The sequence below is a fragment of the Elgaria multicarinata genome, chromosome 1, assembly GCF_023053635.1.
Source record: "Elgaria multicarinata webbii isolate HBS135686 ecotype San Diego chromosome 1, rElgMul1.1.pri, whole genome shotgun sequence".
Lineage (NCBI taxonomy): Eukaryota > Metazoa > Chordata > Lepidosauria > Squamata > Anguidae > Elgaria > Elgaria multicarinata.
In genome coordinates this window covers 77,283,894-77,296,265 of record NC_086171.1, presented here as the reverse complement: position 1 = coordinate 77,296,265, position 12,372 = coordinate 77,283,894, and the positions used below count along the sequence as shown (strand labels likewise).

The window sequence follows — 12,372 nt, the reverse complement described above, 5'->3', positions numbered from 1 at the left end:
TCTAAATACCTTTCTCCTTCATTAACCTCTATTTTATTTCTTTAGCAATTTTACATGTACTACATCCTAGCACTTGAACAAAAGAATCTACACATTCTATGCTAATGCAAATGTTATGTTATGTTAAGGTTTTTAACGTTTAATGCTGCCGGGTGCTTTTTTTTGTTTTGGTTTGGGGTTTTTTGTTTTGCATTTTCTGTTTTCTAATGTTTTTAATAGTTAATGGTGCCTGGGTTTTCTACTGTTTTAATGCTTTGAATTGGTTTTTAAATCGTTTTATTACTTGTACATTGCCTTGGGTCCTGGCAGCCAGCCAGTTTCTTTTCCCTTTAATGAAAGTACCGTAGAGATGATTTCAAGCCTGATCTGATACAAATTTATTTACTCCCAACTGGAAGTAAGTTCCACTGGTTTCAATGAGATTTACTCCCAGGTAAGTGTGCATAAGATGCAGCCTTTGCTTATTGATTGTAAAATGTATATAAAGGCCGCTCTGGGAGGGATGTGAGCTAGGTATCTTCCTCTCTTCGTTGTTAGAAAAGTATGTAACCCCTGCCCCTCCCCAATGATATCGGGGGCTCATGTTTGAGTTCTGTTTAAGCTCAAGCACATCCACAGGAAACTCTCCCAAACAATCCTTGCAAGTGCACTATTGACATTAGCTCCTACGTGCTGTGTTCAGGAGTTACCGGATCTAAGGAGCTTTGATTACACTCTGGGGGCCTCTTTTGGTATGTCATTGTCCTAATAACCTCCAACCACATGACAAAAATTAAACAAGAGGTTGTTGCATCCGTTGCCATGGAAGTATGAAGTCAGCTACTGAGGTTTCAGTGGGGCTCTTCCCCCCTCCCCTCTGCCTTTCTCAATCAAATATTTTATGGGCTATCTATAAAGGGAGAGATGTTTAAGATGGGGTGAGAGAGGAATCCTTTTTTTTTATAGACATATTTAAAACCATCCTGAAAAGGTTAAGAATGAGTGGAATAGTGATGAATGATTTTGCTATTCTAAAAAAAAAATTATAATAATAAAGGGGGAGGGACACAAACTACCAATGAAATGATGGTTTTCTGTCCCTCCTGCTCAGATAATTGTTAACTTAGGGTTAAAGATTAACAGGCTGACAAGGAACTGTATAAATGCCTGGCAACTGGGAAGACAGGACTAGCTGAACGTAGGTCAAGTAACTGCTGCTGCTTCCCAGACTCAGCTGCTTCCTGGAAGACCTCATCCATCATGCATCCTACAGGCCTCTCCTGTGAGCTGCTGCTCTTCCTTCTCTGCCCTTGCCTCGTCATGGGGGCTGCCTTCCATTCAATACAATGTGCCCCGTGCACCGAAGAGAAGCTCGCTCTGTGCCCGCCAGTGCCTGCAGGCTGTCTAGAAACAGCTCAGCAGGCAGGCTGTAGCTGCTGCCGTGCTTGTGCCCTTCAGCTGGGGGAGCCTTGCGGAGTATACACAGCACGCTGCGGCCAGGGGCTCAGCTGCCGTGTACGCCCAGAAGAAGCCAGGCCTCTTTATGCCCTCACCCACGGGCATGGCACCTGCGTCTCCACTGCCGACGTGACAGAGACTGCAGGTAAATAACATTTTATTTATTTATTTATTTATTTATTGCATTTCTATACCGCCCAATAGCCGAAGCTCTTTGGGCGGTTCACAAAAATTTAAACCATTCAAAGTATTAAACAGCAATCATGATATAAAAAACCCCATGCCTTCTAATATGCGTTCTTCGTTCCAGTGCTCTTTGTTTTAAGAAGCCCAGGGCCTGTGGGAAAAGTGAGTCCAAGGTAGGACTGGCTAGGGGCAGAAGGTTATTATTTTTATTATTATTATTTATTTATATAGCACCATCAATGTGCATGGTGCTGTACAGATTACACAGTAAATAGCAAGACCCTGCCGCATAGGCTTACAATCTAATAATAATATGAAGTGGTGGCGGCTGACGATGGGGGATGCTAGGATCTCCTGCATGTCTCAAATAGCGTCAGGAGTTCCTAGCATCTCCCATCCCTAGTATTTCTCCATGGCGGAGCAGCGGAAAAGGATGTGCACGTCCCTGGGAACATAGATGATGAGATTGGCGGTGCACCCACCAGAGATGGCATGTCCCTGTCCTGGGAAGCACGTGGGGAGCTGCGGATCACGCACCCCACCAAGGGATGGTATGATCGGAGGCTCTGGTGTGAGAGAATGCCAAGGTGAGAGGGCAAGTGGCTCCATCGTTTGGCCTTCTCTGCAGCAAGCAGCCTGTGGCAGAGTTTTGTGGGAAGTGTACCTGCGTGTTTAGGAGGTTCCCCGGCCTATCGGAAAGCTGAGTTTGGACAGGTGGAGGCTGGGAAAAGGTTTCGAAGGCCAAATGTTCCAGGTTTAGGCCTTGGCATCTTGTCTCTGAGGCGGCACGGCTGGGTCCAGCCTCTGACTGACACCATGGAGAGCTGTTGTATGAGTCAGGCCAAAGTTCGAGAAAGGCAGCTCCTTCAGTGAAGAGCACAGCCTCGCAAAGGGATGTTTCCATCATGGAAAAAGAGAGAGAGAGAGAGATAGCAATGACACTGAAGTGAAAGCCAAGAGGGCTGTGGGAAAACATTCAAGTGTGAGAGGAAGAATGCCCATAAGGTACTTTGCCCCACCCACCTCCCAACAACAGCCGAACCAAAGGCTTTGCCTGTGAATGTTGTTGGGAAAAAGGAAGGAAAGGAAATAATGAGTTCTGTCTTTTTCTTTTTTGTTTTGTCACTCCCGTGCCTTTACAACAGCCTGACAAACAGGAATTCTCTCTCTCACACACACACACTTTCACCAATCACTTAATTGTTCCTTGAGAGGTTACTGCTGTTGAAGGTAGACAGGGCTAAGGGTATTAAAAATGTCACAATGCTAATGAAATAAAGGAAAGCATTTTGTTAGATTCTCCACCTGCCAGTCCTGAAAATTAGATATGTTTTTAAAGTGACAAGTCTTACCTTTTCTCCCTATACCTCTACTAATACACTTTCAGAAGACAGTGTAAATATTTCTTAACTTTCAGATGGAGCTCAATTGGGGACAGACGTATATTGTTGCTGTAGGTCTAAGGGGGGGGGAAGTGAACTCTGAACACATCTGCCTTAAAGTTCAAGTGTAGTCATACTTAGAGTAGACCCATTCAAATCAATAGGAATTAAGTTGGTCGTGTCTAACTTAATTCTCACTGATTTTAGTGGATCTATTCTAAATAGGATTACATCTAGATCCAACCCCTTATGTGCCTGGCCTTGCTACTGTGGTGCCAATATTTTGAGTGATGAAAATTACATAAAGCAAATCTTACTACACTTTAGAAGAATTGCAGCTCAATCAAGAGTTGATAGAATTTTGTTTTCCACTAAGAGTAAATCAAGAGTATATGAATTAAAAAGAATCTGAATACTATAGTTTAGAAAGAAGCCAGTTTTGCTATTGATTTAAAATCCTTGTGAATTCCTGACCATTATTTTTTAGCAGGTATGCTCTCTAGGTTTCCATTTTGTTCTCATGTACCCAATGACTTTTAGGTGGGGTGGGGGGAGTTCTGATTTTGCTTATATTTTAAGGGCTCATCTACACCAAGCAAGATGTTCCACTGTGAAAGCAATATGAAAGTGGCATATAAAAGGCAGGATCTACACTACTGCTTTATAGTGGTGCTGAAGTGCACTGACAACTGTTGGGGCCATGACACATCTACACCAAGCAGGATACAGCACTATGAAAGCAGTATATGGTATGTGTCAATGGGCCCCAACAGTTGTCAGTGCACTTCAATACTGCTATAAAGCAGTAGTGTGGGTCCTGCCTTTTATATACTGCTTTCATACCGCTTTCATAGTGGAATATCCTACTTAATGTAGATGAGCCCTAAGACAATGGGATTCGCTGCAATTTTGGTGTAAGTATTACTCAACAGAGAAGATGGCTCCGTAGAACACATTATCAAAAATGTTATAATTTGAGATGTAAAGAAATTAAATGGTTTCATATGTTATCAACAACCCCACATAGTTACCTCCATGGGGCTCTTCTCAATCCCTAGCACTCCACTGCAGACGCCCCCCATGAACAAACCCCTGTGCATCTCCTACAAAGCTATACTCTGCTACTCTGCTACCCTGTTCTGTTGCCCCCCTCCTTACTCACACAGGAACTCTGTTGTACATTGTTGAATATTATTACCTACAAATTGTTCCACATCTGCTTCACATATTAAACAGTGGCAAACCTGGGGTTGCCACCACATGTACCGGTTCAGCCTGGTTTCATCCAGATGTTTTGGCCTACGACTTCCAGGATTCTTTACCATTAGCTATGTTGGCAGGGAATTTTGGGAGTTGAAGTCCAAAACATCTGCATGACACCGCATTATGGAAGGCTGCTAACCATTTCAGCACACCCATGTGCTTTATCTTATTTCACACTTTTTGCTTTTTAAAAAACTATTTTGCAGAATGTAAATTGCTTCTGCTAGTCATGGAGTGGGGGGAAAGGGGTTCTACTGGGTACTGTCTGGGCATGTCTACACCTACGGGCTTTCCTGGACTCGGAGGAGTGGATCTCAGGCTTTCTGGCTTCTGAGATCCTCCCCCAGCGTCCATAAGCCAGTGCGGCATCCTGGAAAAAAGGAAGGATGTCCAATGTGGCGTTTTTGTTTTTGTTTTGAAAGGAGGAGCTGGTTGCGCAATTGCGCAGCCCTGATCCTCCAAAAAGTAAGTAAAACAGGGGTGGGGGGAATTTAAACAAAAGTGCCGACAACCATCCAGGAGATGGTGAAATTGCTCCCCCCAGCCCCGATGGGCACGGAGTCACCCTGTGCAACTCCATGCCCATTTAAAGAGCCCCGCTACTTGGAGGGAGGACCTGGGAGCACTGGCCATACCAATTGCGGTCCTCAGGGTTGTGCTGGGACCATGGGAAAACTGGGAAATCCCCAGTTTCAATTAACCCAGGGAAAGTCTCTGGTTGTCTCCAGTTGATCCGGGATCCCGTGTGTGTCATTTGGATGCAGAGAGATGACCTGGGCCTTTTCTACACCTAAGGATTATCCCAGGAAAATGGAGGGATCATCCCTGCCTGCTCTCAGGATCCCCTGTTTGTCATTTGGATGCACAGGGATGATCTCAGGGTGATCCTGGGGAAAAGGCAGGTGTAGAAACAGCCCTAGAGATGACTCTGGGATAAATGGATGGTTTAGACATGCCCTCTGGAGCCCCTGCCTTCTGGCCACTGGAAATCTGACTTAGGCCATGGCTAGACCAGGCCTATATCCCGGGATAGTTCCGAGATCATCCCTATACATCCAAATGACACACGGGATACCGGGAGCAGGCAGGGACGACCCCTCCATTTGCCTGGGATAATCCTTAGGTCTAGTTAAGGCCTTAGTAGTTCCTTTAGCTTCTGAGATTTCACTAGCATTGCCTGACTTCACTGACTTCACATTCACTGACTTCACAATTATACTGTTTTTTCTAGGTTCTCATAGAACCATAAGCCTTCCCCACCCCTGGTTGGCTTATTTTCTATTGACAGTTGATGTTTACTACTGGCACATGGTAATTGTGCTCCTCTGCAGCTCCCATTCATTTCAATAGAGCTTGTGCAGGAAATGTTCTACCTATATCATACTGTTTCATACATTATATCTTCCTTATTGTTCCTTTTCAGATTCTGTTGAACCTGAAGACCTGCCCACCGAAGGCACTGAAATGACAGCTGATCAACTGATCAACTATCAGATGACATTTCCTATTGGCCAAGACAAGTCTGCTGCTTGGAATGTGATCAGTGCCTATGAAAGCATGAAAGCAAAGAGATTTACCGAACTTAAGAAATGGAAGGAACAGGTGAGTCCTGCCACACCTACTTCAAGTGGCCTCTTGTCTGCATATTACATTGGAGTAGGACAGGCTGTTGGTGAAACTGACTTGAGACTATCTGATCAAACCCTTCTCAATGATAGCCCTCCCTTGTGGTGTAAGTGGCTAGACTATTGAATTTGACCATGGGAAACTCCAGTTCATATGGCCACCCGCGCATGAAGTTCATTGCGTGGATTCACTCTTTTCTAGTCTTGCCTATCTCTTAGGGTTCTTGTGGAGCTAAAATGTCACTCTTGGGCTCCCACCCTCTAATGGGAAAATGCCCCCAGATATTGGGCAAAACCAGCTGATCTTTCTTTATGGTCCCCGATTATTTTATTTATTTATTTATTTATTTATTTATTTATTACATTTCTATACCGCCCAACAGCTGGAGCTCTCTGGGCGGTTCACAAAAATTAAAAACAAAGTATAAGACAACAGTATAAAACCATAATCTAAAATACAGTATAAAAGCTCAACCAGATAAAAACAGCAGCAATGCAAAATTACAAATTTTAAACACCAAGTTAAAATTTATTTATAGACTGTTAAAATGCTGGGAGAATAAAAAGGTCTTCACCTGATGTCTAAAAGCATATAATGTAGGTGCCAAGCGAACCTCCTTAGGGAGCTCATTCCACAGCCGGGGGGCCACAGCAGAGAAGGCCCTCCTCCTGGTAGCCACCTGCCTCACTTTCTTTGGGGCTCAAAAAGAAGTAATGGTACAATAGTTGTGCCATTATTCTCTCATGCTTTCCCCTCTGAACTTTAATAGAGGAATAACAATACTGGCCTACCTTGAAAAAATGATTTAGATAATGTCAACAAAGTTCTTTGAACCCTATAAATGCTAGTTATTTATTTGCTAATAAATAGTCATAGTAAGCACTAGAATGGATGGGAGTATTTGCTGATAACTTCATATAAGAACCACTTGAGGGCACCAAAGAACAAAAAGTCAACTATTTAGGCAGAACAGCAGAATTCGATGGAACTCTAGATGATTTGCCATATAATGTCTTTATTGTATTTCTATGCCACCTTTCTGACATTGAGTAACTGGTGTTATTATATACAATCCATCCTATACATATTCATTCAGATGTAAGCCCTGTTGTGTTCAAGGACTGTAGCCTTAAAAATGCAAATAGAAGGACTTCTTAGACAAAAAAGGTTAATATGGGACCATGGTCCTTTAACGGTACGAACTACATTTAGTTTAAATGGATGCAAATTCATGTTTTTAAGAATATTGTTACCATTTTAACATAGTATTTGCTCCATATTTCTTTACAATTCTTATATGTCAGTATTTGCTTTAATGCTACTATATTTACAGTTGTTTGAACACTGTTCTTTCAGGGTCCATGTAAAAAAGAACTCTACCGGGCACTGGATAAATTAGCAAAAGCTCAACAGAGAACTGGAGGAGAGATATACCGGTTTTATTTACCCAACTGTAATAGAAATGGATTTTACCATAGCAAGCAGGTAATTTTGTTGTGTGGGTTGAGGGTGATTATTCTCACGCTATTGCAATGAATGTTTGGTCTATTACTCTATAAACCAGGGATGGGCAACTTGCAGTGCTCAGGCTGCACGTGGCCTCACATCATTTTTTGCGCCCCATTCCCCCCCCCCAATTTTGCTGCCGTGCCGTCAAATGTCAATGGTGCACAGCTATAAAAAAATCTATGTTTAAAAACAAGGTGTTCAGGGAGTGTGTACCTTTGTTTTAAGGCAATACTATAGTCCCCTGTGACTCCTAAGAGCATGATTTTGCATTAAAACAAGGCACGTGCTTCCTGGACATCTTGCTTTAAAGGGGAAATGTGACTTTTTTCTTGCTACTGCCACCAAAATTAGGCAGCAAATAGGTAGTGGCATTTCTAGTGGCAGATGTGTGTACAACCCGCAGTGAGTTTCAGGGGGCAGAAAGTAGTTCCCAGGCCCACAGAAGATGCCTACCCATGCTGTAAATTGACTGGAATCATTTGCAAAGAAGCAGTTGTTTGGAGAATATGGAGAAAAATAGAAACCAAAAAGGCTCACTCCTATGCATGTTTATTCAGAATTAAATCCTATCATTTCCAACGGGGCTTACTTTAGGATTGCAGCTAAAGTATTGTCTTGTGAATGGAATAAAGCTGGAGTATGTAGACATGGTCTAAGGGATTTTAATTTTCTTGAAGCATACAATCTCTAAAATACCCCTGGATTACTTGCTCCAGGAAAGCAAAATTCAGCAACAACATTTTCATTGTGTGTGCAAACCAGTTAAATCATATCCCATAGATTATTTATAATGGGAGTGTTAAACATATGGTTAACTTTCCTCCATTGAATCAGTGAGGTTTTTAAGGGCTTCACTTTGGATAAATTTGTTCCACTAATTTCCAGTGGGGAAAACATTCAATTGGATGTATCACATTCCTTATGCCAGTGGAGAGACATGTCTCTGGAGGGCCCCAATCCAGGGAAAGCTGTTGTGTCATTCTCTTTGAACGTGATAGGATGAATTAGTTGTGACTAACATGGGACTTACTTAAGTGTGCCTATTTTCCCTGGATGGCGAAAACAGGTTAAGGCAGAAAGGAATGTTAGACATGGAGGAAGCAGAACAAATGTAGGGTGACCATATGAAAAGGAGGACAGGACTCCTGTATCTTTAACAGTTGTATTGAAAAGTGAATTTCAGCAGGTGTCATTTGTATATATGGAGAACCTGGTGAAAATTCCTTTTCATCACACCAGTTAAAAGCTGCAGGTGCCCTGCCCTCTTTTAAATCTGGTCACTCTAGTATAGCCCCTGCAGCTTTAACTGTGGTGATGAAGAGGGAATTTCACCAGGTTCTCCATATATACAAACGACACCTGCTGAAATCCCCTTTTCTATGCAACTGTTAAAGATACAGGAGGCCTGTCCTCCTTTTCATAGGGTCACCCTAGCAAATGTGGAAGCCAAGTGGTGGAAGATTACTTTCAGTTGTACTGGTTTAGAAAAAGTAAAAGGAAAGAGAGGGAACCGTTTCTAGAACTCTGTTTCCCATAAGCTCTGTGAAAATGTTCCATATCGTTCAGTATATGTGTGATCGCAATGGCTGATCTCACCCCATCCATGTGCGTAATGCATTTGCATGGGGGCTTACATGCAGAGTTGCTTGTGGTGTGATCAATATCTACTACAGATCATGCAGTTTGAATATATGCATGGCAGAGGGGGTCTACACACATAGGACCCTGTGCCAACGTTCTTTGGTACCCCCACTTGGCTATTGGATGCACAGAGAGGGGCTAATCTCATGCCTGCATCTCTCTCTCTCTGCAGAGATGCAGGCATGAGATTAGCCCCTCTCTGATCATCCAATAGCCAAGTGGGGGGTACCGAAGAACGTTGTCACAGGGTCCTATGTGTGTAGACCCCCTCCGCCATGCATATGTTCAAACTGCATGATCTGTAGTAGATATTGATGTATGACTAGAGGGAGGCTCAAGGTTTTAAATGCTTGTTTACACTTTGTAATCAAGCTGATGTGTGGGTCTCCAAATGTTTTAACCCAGCATTATAATGCTGTGCTAATACAGGTATTCATCTACAATATTATGCATAACTACTTGACTGAGCAATTAGAACTCATACGTTGATCAAGTCAGGTTTCTCTAAATAGGTGGCAATGCAGTTGGTTGCTTGAATCGCTAACTTCTTTATCTCCAACCATTTAAGAATCCAGTACTTTCTTCTAAGTAGACATGCATATCATTGTACAGTAAATGCCTCTCTCAAATATCACACCTTCTTTTTAACCTAATGCAACACCTACTTTGAAATCCACATAAAATCTCCCTTTTAGTAATTTGCCCGAATCCCTTCCCCATTTCTAGCCTCCTGTACATTTTTTCTTAACTTTGTCCCACCTAGCAGGAGGTGGAGGGAGGGGGGTGGGCAGAGCCAAACAGTTATCCTCTTTACAGAAGTGGACAAATGGAAAATATCAGTCTGTTTTCAAGGTCTGCTTGGCAACAGTACAGCTGAGGTCAAACGGACCAAAATCTATTAATTTAAAAATGTGATTAGTGCTTCTGTGAGGATCGGGTGTGGTATAGATAACAAGGTGTTCTCTAATGTCTAACCTAGTCATTGCCACATTTAAAAAAATATTCTTATTGTTTTTTAAACATGTTTTTGTTTCTGTTTTTTAAAAAACCCTTAGTGTGAAAGTTCATTTGATGGAAGCCCTGCAAGGTGCTGGTGTGTCTATCCAAAAAATGGGAAGAGGATTCCTGGATCTCCTGAAATGACAAGCAACCCTGAATGTGAACAATATCTTGACTCACAAGAATAAGACCAAACATGCAACAGAAGTTGTGCAAGTATATACCAAATATTTTGCAAGTCAAGTACCCAATTCCAGAGCCAAGGAAACCACCCGTCAACAGTTCTTTAAGCATATGACTGCTCAAACAGCCTGATCCTATTCAAGCAAGCACATATTAGGGATGGATGAATCTGTCGATTTTTGTTTCTGTCAATTTCTCATTTTTCCAGTCTTAAGCTTGATTTGGCCTGAACTTCGAGATTTTTTTTTAATTTTTGTATGACAAGTCAAATAGTTTGTGTGAAATATTGCCCAAGATACACTTTTTTTTGCAAACTATTTCCCTAATATAATGCATTTTAAAACATTATTTCCCCTAATTATATACATTTTAAACACATTTTTGATTGGAGAACTCCATTGTACAATTTGGAGAAGTACAACTTTTGAAGGATAACTAAGTTTTGGTTCACATAGTGGTTCAAAAGAGTAAAATTAAGTAGGTCTGCATTAAAATGCAAACTGAATGAGATTCATTAGAAGCCTTCATACCTTCTAATGTATATGTAACTATAGCAAAATGAGCTGCTTTCATAGTCTACCCAGTATTGCCTGGTTCAAAAGACTGCTGAATTATTTATATTATATGGTTTTTTATTTTATTTGTCTGTGTTTTTAACTTATATATCCATATTCTTCAACATTTCAAAACTATATATGTAAATATTTTAATACTGTTTCTCTGAAAACATGCACTTTTCTATTTTCTAAAAGCACAGTATATCAGTTAACCAAACACAAAAAGTATGGGGAAAAATACTTGTAAACGATGAATTTTGTATCATGTATTTATAATATTTGGAAACTTAGTGTAGAAATGAGTATGAAACAGAACACAGTTCAAGTATTTATTTAAAAGCCTTTTTCATTTGTATATCTTGTTAGTTTTGCACCTCCACTACACTGTAATTTCTGTGTCAAGGTGTTGTAAATCTTGATAACGTCGTGGAAAAAGGAGACTTTCACACATATGCACTGCCTTTATATTGTAAAAATAAATAATAGACTATAATGGACAACATTTAATGGGTGTAAATTTTTGTAAGTTGACCATGTCATGTTATTTAAAATGAAATATTAAACCATTTTCTTTGGACACTATTTCTTTTGCTTTCAGTGACATGTTAGCTCACAGTCAGCTGTAGCCTATTGGCCCTGATCCAGAGAGTCCTGAAAAGCGTTGTGTTATGAGTAATTAATATTCAAAGATAGCAAGTAAACATGCATCTGCATTTCAAGATGATATGGTCCTTCAGATGTTGTTGGATGGCGACTCCCATCATCCCCCTTCATTGGCTATGCTGGTTTTGCCTGATGGGAGTCACACTCCAGCAACACCTGGAGTGCCACACCTTCCCCATCCCTGAGTAGGGATCAACAAGAGGGGACAGCTTGGAAGCAGAATGGTGGATGAGATGGATCTTTAGCCTAATCCAGCAGGGCTATTCCAATATAAAATGGTGCAGTATTGGTATCACATAAGCCAACCAATATCTGGGTTGCCATAGCTGAAGCTTCTGAGGAGTTTTCCTAAGCAGACCCACATACACCGCATCACTAGTCCAGCCTGTAGTCTAGAGCATGAATAACTGAAAGAAGGTCCTCCTTCTCCAGATAGGGTCACAACTGGTGTACTAGTCTAAGCAGGAAAAAAGTGCCCCTGGCCACTACCACTGCCTGAGCTTCCTCAGTTATCACCAAGTCCAAGAGGACACTCACATTGTACACTTGGTCCTTCAGGGGGAATGCAACCCCAACTAAGAGCAGATGTAATCTGTCATCCAGATTAGTCAGTACCCACAGTACTTTCATCTTTTCTGGATTAAGTGTCAGTTTATTTGCCCTCATCCATCCCAAAACCTCCTCCAAATACTGGTTCAGGAGTTCAACAGCCTCCCTGGGATCATTAGATAAAAATGAGAGGCATTGCTGAGTGTAATCCTTATATTAGTGGCACTTCAGCCTGACTCTCAAAATGGCTTTCCCCAGAGGTTTCCCCCTGAAAAACATAGATGGAAGCCTCTAGCACACCTCATGCTAATGGCCATGGGATGGAGCAGAAATTCCCAATCACCATCATCTGGGACTGTTCATCCAGGAAGGATGGG

The 12,372-nt window shown here is 41.7% G+C and overlaps 1 protein-coding gene across 1 annotated transcript; it reads left to right on the top strand.

Annotated features, from left to right (window-relative positions):
* Positions 1–1,163: 1,163 nt before the first annotated feature.
* On the top strand, positions 1,164–11,365 carry IGFBP1 (insulin like growth factor binding protein 1). The gene is made up of 4 exons (XM_063130673.1): positions 1,164–1,582; positions 5,692–5,870; positions 7,251–7,379; positions 10,100–11,365. Exons 1-4 carry the CDS (start codon positions 1,240–1,242, stop codon positions 10,229–10,231), a joined length of 783 nt encoding a protein of 260 aa, XP_062986743.1. The 5' UTR covers positions 1,164–1,239; the 3' UTR covers positions 10,232–11,365.
* Positions 11,366–12,372: the final 1,007 nt, after the last annotated feature.